The sequence below is a fragment of the Rhagoletis zephyria genome, unplaced genomic scaffold (assembly GCF_001687245.7).
Source record: "Rhagoletis zephyria isolate East Lansing unplaced genomic scaffold, Rhagoletis_zephyria_1.1 Rzeph_scaffold_03403, whole genome shotgun sequence".
Classification (NCBI taxonomy): Eukaryota; Metazoa; Arthropoda; class Insecta; order Diptera; family Tephritidae; genus Rhagoletis; species Rhagoletis zephyria.
Window position 1 is genome coordinate 1 of NW_016160486.1, and position 16,134 is coordinate 16,134.

At 37.9% G+C, this 16,134-nt stretch overlaps 1 protein-coding gene across 1 annotated transcript; it reads right to left on the bottom strand.

Annotated features, from left to right (window-relative positions):
- Positions 1 to 15,324: 15,324 nt before the first annotated feature.
- LOC108368934 (uncharacterized) lies at positions 15,325 to 16,092 on the bottom strand. Its single transcript, XM_017623901.1, has one exon. It carries the CDS (start codon positions 16,090 to 16,092, stop codon positions 15,325 to 15,327), a length of 768 nt encoding a protein of 255 aa, XP_017479390.1.
- Between the last annotated feature and the right edge of the window lie 42 nt (positions 16,093 to 16,134).

Sequence of the window (16,134 nt, forward strand, 5' to 3'; positions counted from 1 at the left end):
AGTTAAACTTGGCCAAATATTTTTTATTCCGAAATAAAAGTACTTTCCGCATCATAAACAAACCGCTTATCCAAATTAAACAAGTTTGGTATCCAATGAAACGGGACTTAAATAGCCTTAAAACTGAAATATCTAAAAGAGGAAAGCCACACATTGAAAAATATTTTAATAAAAAATGTTATTAATTACCATAAAACAAACATTGTATTTACACGAATTTCTTTAGTATTAAGTTATAAAAAAATATAAATAGAGGTGGTAACCTTCATTCGTTATTTCTGTTTAAAAGCTATTTCAGTCCTCTTTCATATGATACCAAATTTGTTTAATTTGGATAAGCGGTTTCTTTATTATCCGGATAGGACGTTTATTTCGGAATAAAAAATATTAGGCCAAATTTAACTTGGAAAAATTAACTGTTATTTTCGGTCCCTGGAATATTGTGCAAGTGCACAGACGTATATCTAACCAGTCACAGAAGAAAGCATTAAAAATGAGTTACAAAAACTAAAATCGAAAAACGCTGATGACGTGACAAATTCCGAAACAACCAAAAGAATGAGAATGAAGAATTCTTTCGAAACAACGATTGTGCCAGGATGCTAGATTGGGAAGATGAATGACAGGAGAATACATCCGACATTTGCAGCCCCGATGAAATTCTCAAAAAGTAATTATTGCACCGCAATACAAATAAATAAATATAACTGAAAGGCCTGTCAACTGGTGCGAAGTCAATCGAAAAGAATTTACAATTTTGCCAAGTTTCAAGTTTTTCAAGTTTGTCGCCTCGAGGGAGTAGTTATATAGTGGCGCAGGTTTGATTTACGACCCTTCAAAAAGTTTTTATTAAGTACAATGTTCCAATTTTAAAATTCAAGTACTAAAAAAAACACTCAGTCTTATCATGAGTTTAATTTTCCCCGAACCGGTTCCCTTTTCACTTTTGGTTTTCATGTACATATTTACTATGAGCGGAATACAAATTTTCGGGTGAACTTTTTTCGGGAAAAACTCAGGATAAGGCAGATTATTAAAAATTATTAACCTTTCCATTTTTTATTTACCTAAATCACCTAATTCACCCATCTTAATTATTTCTTAAAAATACATGACATCCGCATTCGCATCCGCATCCGCGGATGTTAGCTTTTAAACATCGGCATCCGCGGATGTCTAAAATTCCACATTCGCAACATCCCTAGTTCAAACGTTTTAAAAATTGTTTGTCTGCAAACAATTTCTTGATCTGTGGGCCAACAAATATTCCCGCTTTAATTTTTTCTGGGGTCAATTTAGGGAACTTCTTCATAAAAAATTTTAGCCCTTTGTTCTCGGGATCTTTGGCCAACGCTCTGACAAAATTCTTTATTAGTCCAAGTTTCACATGCACCGGTGGTATGATGACATTTTCTTTATCAACAAGTGCTCTTTCAACCACGTTATTCTCTCCTCTGACACACGTTTCAAGTCTCGGCGAGTCGCGTTGGGTGTAGTGTTCTTTATCCGCTTAATATCCCAAGACACAATAAGCAGCTGTATGTTGTATAACCTCCTTGTAAACCAGGGAGTATCGTGACGACCTTCAAGTCACAACAAATCTTCCACTTATATGAGTTATAGTCTATGAGTTCAAAAAGTTTCTTCATCGTCTGATAGATTTCTTCCACACTCATTGAATGCCCGACTGGGATTGATGGTTTTGTGTTACCTTTATGAAGTAAAACAGCCTTTACACTGTACTTGTTTCCATCGATAAACAGTCGCCATTCGTTCAAGGGGAAAAGCTTACTTTCGACCAAAAGTGTGATTGGGTGAAAAATACAAAGTTAGAATTTTTACTTAGTGCTCCATAACATAATGATGATCTTGGACTCAAAATTTACTGCAATGATTTATCTTTTATTCAAATTTGAAAAAAATGAACACCATTTTTTAAATCAAAAATAAGCATCTAAAAATGTGTAATTTTCAAAAATGATTGAAAATTTCACTTTTTTCGATTTTGGTCGCTAGAAACAATAATAATTTTTATTTAAATCTGCACAAGTTATATAATTTTGCAAAGGGCACATTAATGCCTTTCGAACGGCAGGTTGCTTGCGTCGATTAGATAATTGTTTCAAAAGATATTGACAAATAACTTCGAAATGTACCAAAAAACACGAAAACGCTTCTTTGAAAAAAAGAATGGGTATTGTTTTCGTGTTCAGCGACCCAAAATTAGCTTTCAAACAATTTTTTTTAGGTTAACGCGACTACGTCAAAATTTTGGTGACTATTGTTATTTGCTCCTAAACTGCTAATCCGGCTGGAAAATATCGTTTACGTAGCAGATAGTAAATTTAACAAGCTTCACTATTGTAGAAAGAAATTTAAGATTCGCCAGCTATATAAAAAATATGCAATTAAGTGAGTGCACTTTTTCACATCTCTAAATCCCGAAATTTGGCTATAGCTAAAAAAATGTTATAGTTTATGATATTTTGACTTCATATTCAGATTCAGCGGAAAATTTTACATAGACAGTGATGGTGTTNAAGTGAGTGCACTTTTTCACATCTCTAAATCCCGAAATTTGGCTATAGCTCAAAAAATGTTATAGTTTATGATATTTTGACTTCATATTCAGATTCAGCGGAAAATTTTACATAGACAGTGATGGTGTAGTGCCACAGGAGGGATTTCTTGTAAACTAGTGTAATTATCAATTAGGTGAATAGTTTTCCCTAATTACTTTTAACTCTCCCCGCTTTCATCACGTCCAATGGTATTTTTTTTTATTTCATGCAATATTATTTTGTTAAACAGGGCTACAATAAGTCGTTGAGTAGGCCTATTGCGGAAAACTCGCAAGGAAACACCCCAAAAACGCTACCCCACAAGCGCATTGTAAATTGTGCATATTATGGTGAACACTATTTTTTGAAAGGCTGTATCTCAGAAATGGTTATTCTTGGGAAGGAAAATGTCATAACGGTTTTTATAGATAATTACATTATCTAAACTTTTGTTTCACCTATTTTCGTGAGAAACCTTACCGTTTTGCTGAAAAATGCAAAAGATCAATTTATGCGACGTTTGACCTTGAATAAACTTTTTTTGGGGATCGATGGGGACTTTTGACCTTTCATTCATAATGGTGTTCACAACACTCGTACTAATTTTCAGCTTTACGCGAATTACATAGGGCAACACTGATTTTGGTGCGGCAAATGTTAAATCTGTTTTTGATAGACTTTTTTGAGCTGATTACGAATCTGTAATTATAAAGATTCCCTCACGTACAGATTTTGAGAAAATCGTGGTCAAAGTGTCAAAAAAGCTCGAGCAAAGAGTAAAAATGTGGTAGAACCTTCCACTTAGGCTTAACTTAAAGCTAGAACCCTAGGCTACTGCCCCTGAAAATACCATCCCTGCACCTTTACTTGATGGCCATTTATAGTTATTTGTTGAACAATAAAAAAAAATGCTGGCAAATTGTGGTATTAAAAAAAAAAAATGCTGCCAAAAACAGTTTTTGCTGTTCAATAAACGACTATTAGTAATCTTAGGGTCAAGACGAAGAGATGGTATTTTTAGGGATTGTAGTCGAAAGTTCAAGCCTTAATTTAAGCTTAAGTGGAAGGTTCTATCACCTTTTGTTTAATTGCGGCAGGGACTCAAACTTCGCCAAAAGTCAAATTTTACTGCTCAATAAATGACTATAAGTGACCATAAATTCAATGTGCAGGAATGATATTTTCAAGGATAGTAGTCGAGGGTTCTTGCTTTAATCTAAGCCTAAGTGGAAGGTTCTATCACCTTTTTACTCTTTGCAAGAGCTTCTCAAATATTGCAAAAGCCCGATTTTTTGACACTTTGACCTCGATTTTCTCAAAACCTGTACGTGTTGGATACTTTGTACTTACGGATTCGTAATCAGCACAAAAAAGTCTATCAAAAATAGCTTTAACATTTGTCGCACCAACATTTTTTTTCATTTTTGTTGGCCTGTGTTATTGTAACCTTCGAGTATATTTCTGCCTTATTTGTAAACCTCCGAGTATATTTCTGCCTTAAAAAAAGCTTCTCGTGAAATCATTTACAGTTCGGAGGTGGCGCAAAATTGTAGGTCCCTTCATTTTGAACACCATCCACATCACATATTAGAGGAGAAGCTCGGCAAAACACTCAGCACAAGTGCAACCGCCAAAATATTATTATTATTATTATTATTATTATGATCTAATTTAGAGCGGCAAATGACTAACACCGCAGTTGATTCTTTTTAGAGTTGGCAACTTATATGCAGTGTTACCGCTGAAAATTTTTCGAAAGTCGCAAAAAAGTGTCACAGTCGAAAAAAAGTGTCTTCAAGTCAAGTCGTTTATACCATGTATGTAAAGACTTTCATTATTTTACCTTTCGAAACTTATTAGGGCATATTCATAGTGGAAATAAAATCTACTCTAGCGTTAGTTTCAGCTTTTTTAAACGGGAAATCTCCCAAAAAAAGCTGCTTCGAGTAGGCTTTATTTCATCTGTGACTATGCCCCATTATTTTTAATAAATTGTTAATGGAGATCATCATTTTCTCTCATAAACAGTTTTTTCTCTTAAAATAATAACCCATTGATGAGGGATATATAAAAAGTACGCAATATGCATATTTTGCATTTAGTATCTATATATGTAATACGCAAAAGGATTTTCTATTCAGGATAAAAGGTCTGTAACCGATTTTCAAAAATGAGATGTTAAAATTAAGCGCTTGGTCTGTAGATGTGCAAACTGGTTTTAGTTTAGTTTAAGTTCAAGTTATTTAATAATCAATGCCATCAAATCCGCACCGTTCGTTCGATTTTCCAAAATGAGGCGTCAAACTAAAAGCCTTGGACTGTAGATATGCAATAACGTGTTACTTTTTTGAAAAGAGTTGCCATCTTTTAAAAAATTATATTCAAATTATTTATACAAATATATCAATTATTACAAACTGGTTATCAATCGAAATGGTTTTGAAAAGCTTTGCCTCTTAGCTGAACTATGGGAGGGTTGCCCCCTGTTTAAAAATCTTGCCAGAGGTGTAATTTTTAAGTGGCTTTGAAAAGTAAATACTAAAAGCATTTTTAAACACGTAAGAAAAATATAATTTACGAAGGTATTGTCAAAATGTGTATATAGAATTTTAAATCAAAGAAAAGGGGCAAAACTCGCACGATTTTTTTGGAAAAGTTTCAAAATAAGCCTCTTTTTAAAAAGTCGGTGTCAGGGGGCATCGATCTCGAAAAAGTGTCAATTTGACACTTTAGTCGCACAACTGTAACACTGCTTATATGTATTTACATTGCACTTGTGCACACCCGAGAAAGCACAAGTGATCTTAAAAGACGATGTGAGTTTAACTGTTCGACCTTACGCCTACAAGTATAAACGCAAAGTTTTGTTTTTGCATTTGTGAATTGCAACTGCAAATGTGTCAATACATTCGACTGGACAATCGACGCGACATTTCGACCTTCTCATTCCTAGTTTCCCATCGTTTATTTGCTTCGCACCATAAGCTCTAGTAACAGTGTTAGCGTCAACGTCAGAGTCAGCCGCAGCGGCACCCGTTGCTGAGCCCAGTTGTATGTAAGTTGTTTGCGACTGGTTGCGCTGCATGTTTAATCGCTGCTTACAAATGTACATACATATTACACATATTTAAACGTACTTATGGTACTTGAATTCATATATACATACATACACATACTAATATTTATATTCATTTGTAGGTCCGTCTCAAGCCCTGCTTGCCGTTCGTTGTCGCTTTGCCGCGTGCAATGTAAGTGCAACACATTGAAATGCCGTGCAGCGTGCGGCGTGCAACAAATTCGTGAGTAAACATTTTGACGATTCGCAAGACTAGACGGCCGATTCAATAGCCTCTTCTTCATTCACCTCGGAGTCAGCTCACTTTGCAACTGCAACTTGTATCTAAAACTAATGGCGTTTTCCTTTCTCGAAATAATGTTGCATTTATTCTGCCCTGCGCAAGGGCTGTCAGATTTTCGTGTTATTTTCCCAGCATCTTCACATGCATATTTCGCGCTCTCTCTTTAAAATGTTGCACTCTGATAATGTGGCCATAAAAGAAGGTGACAGTTTTTTTTCGAGAAAAGAAAACGCCATAAAACATTAATTAATCTAAACAGTTATATGTACCATAAAACAAACATTGGGTCAGGTATGTATTTACACGAATTTCTTTAGTATTAAGTTATGAACAAATATAAATAGAGGTGGTAACCTTCATTCGTTACCTCTGTTTAAAAGCTATTTCAGTCCTCTTTCATATGATACCAAATTTGTTTAATTTGGATAAGCGGTTTCTTTATTATCCGGATAGGACGTTTATTTCGGAATAAAAAATATTAGGCCAAATTTAACTTGGAAAAATTAACTGTTATTTTCGGTCCCTGGAATATTGTGCAAGTGCACAGACGTATATCTAACCAGTCACAGAAGAAAGCATTAAAAATGAGTTACAAAAACTAAAATCGATAAACGCTGATGACGTGACAAATTCCGAAACAACCAAAAGAATGAGAATGAAGAATTCTTTCGAAAAAACGGTGTTAAAACAACGATTGTGCCAGGATGCTAGATTGTGAAGATGAAAGACAGGAGGATACATCCGACATTTGCAGCCCCGATGAAATTCTCAAAAAGTAATTATTGCACCGCAATAAAAATAAATAAATATAACTGAAAGCCCTGTCAACTGGTGCGATGTCAATCGAAAAGAATTTACAATTTTGCCAAGTTTCAAGTTTTTCAAGTTTGTCGCCTCGAGGGAGTAGTTATATAGTGGCGCAGGTTTGATTTACGACCCTTCAAAAAGTTTTTATTAAGTACAATGTTCCAATTTTAAAATTCAAGTACTAAAAAAATACTCAGTCTTATCATGAGTTCAATTTTCCCCGAACCGGTTCACTTTTCACTTTTGGTTTTCATGTACATATTTACTATGAGCGGAATACAAATTTTCGGGTGAATTTTTTTCGGGCAAAACTCAGGATAAGGCAGATTATTAAAAATTATTAACCTTTCCATTTTTTATTTACCTAAATTACCTAATTCACCCATCTAAAGCATTTCTTAAAAATACATGACATCCGCATTCGCACCCGCATCCGCATTCGCATCCGCGGATGTCTAAAATTCCACATTCGCAACATCCCTACTTTGGATACAATTAATAACTGTATTCGTCTGATTGCCTCGTAGTTAAATTTTTGTTAAGATTTCTACCGGCTGTGGGGCGCACACATGTGCTTTTTTAAGAAGTTTTACTTCTATCACGTGTACGATGTTGCACTCGTGCTATTAAACTAATGCTTTTTTCTCAAGTAGTTTTGCTCAGTGGCAATTTATACATATGTATGTAAGTAGTAGCGGCACATTGGGTGAACTAAATGCATTCATACATACATATTTATGTACAACTGTAGGTAATATAGTACGCGTCTTCCCAGGTAGGTAAGTGCGGGTGATAAACCCATGTAGCATAGTTACATGCTGTGTACATACCTGCAATTAAAATGGGGAAAAATGTTACAATTTTGGCATGCGACTGAAAAACGCTCTAAAATACACACAAATTGTGGTTTCCAAAACATGTACGAAGTGACTAGCACAGCTGCGTCCTTCAACTTGTCAACTCGCGGGAAATTCCCCGATTTCCAGGGAATTTCGGTTTAAGTGGCATTCGGGGAATGGGCAATTTTTTTCGGGGAACTGGGCATGTTATTTTAATATCTTAAAGTAACCAACTTAGACGGATATGTTAAGTTTTAATCATTTGACCCTTTTTGGAGCGACATTTTTTTAATTTGAAAAGCAATATCTCCACAACAAGAGTTTTTCCAGATATAAGCTGTATACCGGATGAAAGCTAATATTTTGGGCTAGAGTTTTGGGAACTTAGAATGAAATCGACTGACCAGTTTTTGAGAAAATGCCCGAAATGTATATTTTCAGCAGCCCGATTTTTAGTTTTCAGGCGAAAATTTTATGACATATTTATATTTTATAAACATAAAAGACAGCGTTAGATAGCTTGTTTGAAGACCTTCTACCGGTATCCACATCAATGACATGGACTGAGTAGCGCGGCCTCAGTCGTAGTTTAAATAATTGCCTTTTTTCGAATTTCAGGCAGCAGCCATGCCCACAAAGGCATAGGAATCAAAATATCCTGGAACAAAACCTTCTTAGTTTTTTTTTGTACTTTAATTCTTGAAATTTTGAAAGAAATTAAATGAAGGTACGTACAGACGCCACATACATACCAAAGCATCTCGTAGTGGAGACACGAACCAAAACACATTCACCTCTATATCTTTCCGACTAGTAGCCAGAACTTAATATATAAGGTATCGTTTGAAAGGTATTGGCCTATAGAATAACTCTAAGTATGTTGGGTGTACCCACATGCCCTCTTTAACCGGCAAAAGCAAAAAAACGTTTTTTGTTTCGCAAGATTTTAGCCTAATTTTTAAGAATCCATTTAAATACATTTTCTTGACACACTCTGAGAGATCTTTCCAACGATATCTCAAACATGTCGATTGGATGTCTGGATAAACTTCCAAATCTCGTGTATATATAAGCGAGTCATTTCAGCATGTTACTGTGGATGCTTTCGTCACTCGCTCGCACTGCCGTGCGCTGTGATGATGAGGGTTTGCTTAACAACAGTCCAAAAGTTAATACCAACAATTACCTCAAAATTTCCAACCAAGAAAATCTAGAAGTTCGCCTAACTTATAAATTCAATCTAATAAATAGCCTTTAAGTGACAAAGATATATGTATGCACAAGTATTATAATGCAGATAAGTTTTCGGATTAGACATCGATACACAAGATATTTTCTGACGTTCTATGGTTCCACTAAATAATTGCTAAATTTAAATCAGTTTTCCCAAAATAACCCAACTCCAGCTACTCTTAGGGCCGGTTACTCAATGTCTGGTTAACACTAACAGCAGGTTAGATATCGCTTTCGACGTGATAACAGGAGTCGATATCTGTTTAAGCGACTTATGCATTTCCCGCATAAACAAAGAACAGCGAACACACCCACGCACTTGTATTGCACTCCCGCCCAAAACCAAGTGCAGCGAATAAACACACGCACTTGTGTTTAAAAATACATCCATAGGTTGCTGGTTCATATCCGGCTCGAAGGACCCATGAATAACTCAGTGAGAGGGCAGGACCAGGATGAATGTATTTGCATAAAAATTTATTAAAGCAAAAATGTTTTGGGTAGGCGTCGGGGCCAATGATAACCATCAGTTACCACCTCTGCATGGTTGTAAGTCATGCAGAGTCCCTACGGCTTGTAGCGCTGTGGCTTTGCCGCTTAAACTCTGTAAGAGTTTTTGGGGTGTGCGTCAAGCGGGAGTGTTGAGCACCGGTTATTTATTTAAGTTAAAAAATTGGGTAGGCGCTGTGGCCAATGGTAGCTCTTGTACCACCTCTGTATGCCGAAAGCAATACACAGCCCCGTGAGACAACTCCGGATGAGTTGTNCGTGAGACAACTCCGGATGACTTGTGATCAGCGTTGCCGCTTTGGTAATTTTTTACCAAAACTGGTAATTTTTTTCTTTTTAGAACGAGTTTGGTAATTTGGTAATTCTTTTTTCAATTTGGTAATTTTTTTTTCAACGTAAGTGCTTTCTTTAAAATTTTTAATACTAACTTATTACTTGTAAAAATTTAGAATTTTGAACCTTCTTACAATTGCACAAAACAAAAAATTTGCATCTTAAGACAGCCAAAAATTTAAAGAGCTCTTTAACGTAACAATCGTAGAAATGGTATGCTACAATCCGAATCGTATCTTTCTTTGAACTTTCGAAATTCGTAACAATGGCATGCATAAAAACGAACGAGTAAGAAATTAGCCGGTTTTTTTGCGTAATTTTGAACGAAAAAATTCTGTGTCGGAAGCGAGATAAAAATTAAGCAAAAAGATGTAAATCGATGTGTTTGCAGTAAATATTAGTGGTGTTCTTTTTAACAGATAAATTTGGTTTTCGCATATACGTATATTTTTATCCACTGCTTTATATGAACGAACAAAAAAGAATGTTTGTTGCCCCTTATCGAGAAACTTGGGTACGGTTTAGTTATTAGTACAATGATTTTGGGTTGTTGTATCCAAACGCATCACCCGAATCTAAAAACTTCAACAAGCACGTGTTGTCAAAGGATTATACTTTAACTTAAAACAAAGGTTCCGAGCTCTAGTTCATTAATAAATTCGGTTTGAACCATGCACTTTTTTTGTAAATTTCGATGTGGGTTCTGCGCAAAGATACAGTGGATGACGTAGCCGGAGTCACATATATGCACAATAAATGTTGTATGCTTCCGCCCTCTTCTCCGGCAACAAAAAAAGGGAATTCTCATTAGTAAGGCTTGTAATCCCTAAGCGTGGCCGAAGGAAGAAGCAAGCGCGACCAGGTAGTGGACCTAACAAAGTGCATATTTTCTATGGCTTGGAAGAAACTGTCATTGCAGTAACTGGATTGAGAACCAGTTCTTCAGGAATATGAGGAGTTATAGCTTGTGGCTCAACAATTCAACCAGAAGCTGGCATAGATGTGTCCATGGTTACTATGCCCGACAGCTCCGCGTACCTTTGTGAATCCATTGCCATAGAGCGCTCTTACTCTGCTGTTATAATTGCAAATGCAACAGAGTCCATAATTTTCCTCAAAATATGTAAAATCAATCAATTTTACAATAAACAAGCACATGATGAGTGTTGTTTTTAATTCCTCTCCACTTTGTTTTCCTTCATACAGCAGTCTTCGAAAAACAACTGTAAGCTGGCAATGTTGCATATTTTTCCGCAAGGGTTGCAGCATGCATACCCAATAAGCTACGAATTACGAATTACGAAAATTCGGGTTCTAGAATAAGGGTTTTAGCATTTGTTCGCAATATAGCAATTTAAAGAAACCACCCATTTTTAACAATATGGCGGCTCGATCACAGTCCCACAAATTAGGTTTTTGGCTCATTTTTACCTGCTGGAACCAATGGTGAAAGAAAATAACTTTACAGGACTGAATACAATTTTGCAATTAAATACGAATGTGACCCAATTATAAAATTGTAAAAGTAAATTTCATCTATCGTTTAACGATACATTTTCTGGTTTCATGTTTTAATTTATGTTTTGGTTTTAAGTTATGTAAAATACTTTATGTAAAAGACTGTATGTTAAACACCTTTTAAACGTTTGTAAATTTCTGAGCGATTTTTTTGTGTTATGTTTTAAAAATATTTGTGAATTGTTATAGTCTGAACAAATTGAAAAAGACGACCGCAGCTGTAAATTGTTCATCTTCATTATCTAAACGCTCTGTCGATGGTGATATGAATTTTTTGAACGCGGAAGAACTCATCTGTCGCTCGAAAAATATAAATAGAGCTAAGCTGGCCACAATCCCAGTTGTGGTGTAGTTCTGCCGTCGCCAAAATAATTATCTACATAAGAATACGTGGAAAAATAATTTCACAGCTATGGTCCATAGCTCGTCATTTTCAATTTGTTTAGACTATTATACTTATAAAAATTTGGTAATTTTTTTCTGAGTTTGGTAATTTTTTTTAGAGTTTTGGTAAAAAATTCAATATCTTTGTGGCAACACTCGTTGTGATGCATCAAGCGAGTTTGTTGAGCATGATTTGGGGTGCCAGCAATTAACTACTTTAGTAGGTTTTGTTCTGCGGCAGTTGAGAAGTGCATAAAAAATGCATACCCAATAAGTCGCTTAAACAATATCCATGTTTAACCTGTAGTTAGTGTTAGCCAGACATACATAGCTAGTATAAACAAACTTGAAACTTAANTCAAGCGAGTTTGTTGAGCATGATTTGGGGTGCCAGCAATTAACTACTTTAGTAGGTTTTGTTCTGCGGCAGTTGAGAAGTGCATAAAAAATGCATACCCAATAAGTCGCTTAAACAATATCCATGTTTAACCTGTAGTTGGTGTTAGCCAGACATACATAGCTAGTATAAACAAACTTGAAACTTACGGCACATTCAAAATTTCATTGCATTCAAATGCACCGAGCAGAAGTGCATTTGGAAAATGCATATATAATTTTCATGCGTTGCAAATACATAATCCATTCTCCCATGCATTTTAATACATCAATCTAGCGACTTCTAGCTTTCGTCTGGTATAACTATTGCCCCCTAAAATAGATCCTGAGGGCAGCAGTATTTCGTGAGACTTACAATGACTCTACTGTGATAAAAGTGGGTCAATTGATCTTGTATTTGGCCTCTAACATTTATCATGCCTAAGCCCTTTGATATGGATCTCACTAGAAGCTCGATTTCATGAAGAAAATCGTACGTGTCCCACGCGTGACAAAAGTGGTCCCACCCGTGGCAGGAGAATTTTGAATTTTTTAATAATAAACAACTAATTCTTGTTGTGGTTTGTGCTTTGTTAGGATTGCTGGTTCTCTTCTGTATAGTAAAACATCTAATTCAGATAGAAATGTTAAGTAAGTTCACAGATTTTCCGTAAAATATATATTCTCCAAAAAGCAGTGTCGGCAGCTCTCTTACATGTAGTTTAGAACTAAAACCCTTATCAGAAACCTTTCGATTGATACCCTTATTATTGGTTGGTTGGTTGCAGTGCTTCCTAGTCGCTGCCCAGGACACAATTAGCGCATTATTGCGCCATTTTGATGCACTTCTCGCGGGGGATAAATATCTTGTCTATGCACTTCCTATGTTGCTAGGTCGAACCATTTCGACTCTCTAATGAATCTGCCGATTTCGCTAATGGTAGCTCCTGATAGGTCGGTTAGTTCTGCTACTAGATGTTTCCCTAACGTCTTGTGTGTAATGTTCTAAAGGCCTGGACATTCACACAGGAAATGCTGGACACTTTCTTCGCTATCTTCTAGTTGACAGCTGCGGCAAATCATATTATGGGGTAGACCTATTTTTGCCGCATGTTTGCCTATGGGCCAGTGGCCCGTGATGGTTGCTAAAATTCTAAATACCTCTGGCCTTGATCTGCTTAGCAGGTCCAAGGTTTTCGCCCTGTTATAGTCAGGCCATAGTTTTCTCGCTATCTTGCAAGTCTGTATATCTGACCACCTGCGTCTAGCCAGTTCAAGGAAATGCGTAGTAATCTCTCTTTGGACTACTCCAAGAGGGCAACCCAATGCCACTGCCTGGGATTCATCCAAACCGGCTCCTGCCTTCGCCAACTCATCCGCCTTCTCATTGCCTTCTATGTTCCTATGTCCGGGAACCCAGACAAGAGAGACGTTATTTGACTGAGACACTGAGCGCAATATTACTTTGCATTCCCCGACTAGCTTGGATTTGGTAACCGGTGACGCTATTGCCAATAGCGCCGCCTGGCTGTCAGAGTATATTGTTGCTTTACCGCCGTGTCCAACTCTATTGCCTAGGATTTTGCAGGCTTTTAGGATCCCTAGGACTTCCGCTTGGAAGATACTTGTATTATTTCCCAACCGTAGAGACAGAGCCACGCCGAGTTCCATGGAGTAGACGCCTGCTCCCTCACCGCAATCCATCTTGGATCCATCGGTGTATAGAGAGATCTTCTCTCGGTCGGCCACTCGGTCTCTTCTCCAGTCCCTTCTGGATGGGAATAGCACTTGCACGTTACAGCTGAAGTCCAAATTGCCTACGATATAATCTGTCGTCCTATTTAATTGCATTTGATTTATGATCAACCCATGTCCGAAGTGTCTAGTCCTCCAAAGGCCCGACTCTCTGAGTCTGACCGCCGATTTCATAGCCACTTCTTTCAGGTGGAGATCAATAGGAATTAAATTGAGGATGGCGTTTAAAGCTTCTGCCGGGCAGGATCTTAGTNTTAAAGTGCAACGATCTTTCTATTAAGCTCACCACTTCATGTAAAGCAGATTCAGTGGATCTGCCTTTGATGTATGCATGTTGTGCTGTTGAGAGTGTCGTTTCACCTAACAGCGATCTTATGTAAATGTCGAGAAGCCTTTCCATTGTTTTGAGCACAAAGGAGGTAAGGCTTAGGAGTCTAAAATCTTTTGCTATTTCGTGGGTTTTCCTTCCTGGCTTGGGTATGAACACGACTTTTACCCTTCTCCAGCTTTTAGGAATGTAGCACAAGGTAATAGTAGCCTTAAAAATAGTCTCAAGTAACGGTGCTATCTCTTCCTTCACTCTCTGGAGCATTGCTGGGATTACGCCATCTGGTCCAGGGGATTTGAAAGGAGAGAAGCTGTTAATAGCGTAAATAATCTTTTCCCTGCTCACGATCGAGTTCAACAGTATACTGCTAGTTGAACCAGGTTCAATTGACCCTGATGTGGGTGGATGTCGAATACATCCTGGGAAATGGAACTTGACTAACGTGTTTAGAGAATCACTAGCTGTGTTCGTCCACACCCCGTTTTCTCCCTTAATGAGTGTGATATTTGTGTGTTCTTTTGATAGGATTTTGCTGAGCCTGGCTGAGTCTTTAGAGTTCTCTATAGAAGAGCAGTAAGATTGCCAGGATTTAGTTTTAGATTTTCTCAACTCCTTTTTATAAGATCTGAGGGCGCTTTTATAAGGCGCCCAGTTTTTAGTTCTAAAGCAATCATTGTAGATTTTCCTTATTTTGTCTCTTTGGGCTCTGAGATCCCCATTCCACCAGGGTGGGATTTCTTTCTTGCTGTACTAACTGGAGTTGATCTTTCAAAGGCTTTCTTCATAACCTATTCTAGTTTATTTACTCTATTATCAAGTTCCTCAACTGTAGTGACAGTTGTATTTAGTGGGAGCTTACTTAGTTTACGCTTAAGTGTGTTACTATATCTTTCCCAATTAGTCCTGTGGGGGTTTCTGTATTTTGAGGGGGTGCTGGAAATTCCGTGCAGATTAAAGAGGATCAGACGGTGATCAGACATTGAAGGCCTATCAGATACTCTCCACTCTTCTACAGACACGCTGTCGTTCTCTGACAACAGGGTTAGATCCAGCACCTCCTCCCATCCAGGAAACCGGTTTGAACTCGGGAATATGAATGTGGGTGTATTACCTCTATTGCTGATGTGTAAGTTAGTATTTAATAAGAAGTGTAGTAAAGACTCACCTCGGTCGTTCTCCGTAGAACTACCCCAAACTGGATGCCTTGCATTCGCATCGCAGCCGACGACTATAATTTGTCTGGGGTTTTTGGCTATTATCTCCTGGATTTCGGTTGGCGGACTGTCCCTATCGTGGGCCATGTATGATGAGGCCAGCCTTCTCTAAGGCGTCCAGTGATTCTGCGCAAATAGCAGCAGAATGGGCTTATTTGTAGGCCTTCTTGGCTCTTCAACCTTTATAAGCTCCCATTCCTCGATCGCCGGTATGTCTTTATTATGTAGCTTAAGACACCGCAGCAACTTTTCGCCTCGTTCATCCATCGGAGGCAGCCAAATGCGCGCACGTTGTCTCCTTGGAATGTTCTTAGCTGGAATCAGCTTGAGCTTCAAGCCGACAAAAGTGTCGCTGATCTTAGCGACACATCCAGCAAGAAAATCCGGGGAGAACTGGTTCGCGCACTTGACTACCCGGTATCCCCGTAGGGATTCCGACGAGTCGAACTCTGGGTGAGGACCTTCGGGGTTGTCGAGTACGTAGTTCATTACGAGGCTCGACAGCCTCACATCAATCTCCACCCATTTTTGCTGCACTGCCAGCGGTGTCTTGCTATTTTCATCTATTATCGCCGCCTGTAGGTGATCTCTGGCGACGTCACTAAAATAGCGATGCTTCGCGGGTGCTGCGGACTCCGCTTTACCTCCTTGCTTAGCCTTCTTTGCAATGGCCCCTGGGCCGCCTTCATTATGAGAGCGGTTCCGTTTCTTTGCTTCGGTGGCCTCGATTGTGGCTGCACGATCTGTCTGTAACTTTTCGTACTCTTCCACTATTTGCATGTATTTTGCCTTGTCTTCCTCGTCACGCTCATGTACCGTACCGGCCCCTGCATTTTTGTCAATTTTATTTAACATATACAGCGCCTTCTGGTACATCTGTCTCATGACCACGCCCGAGGGTTTCCTTTTCTTAGAGGC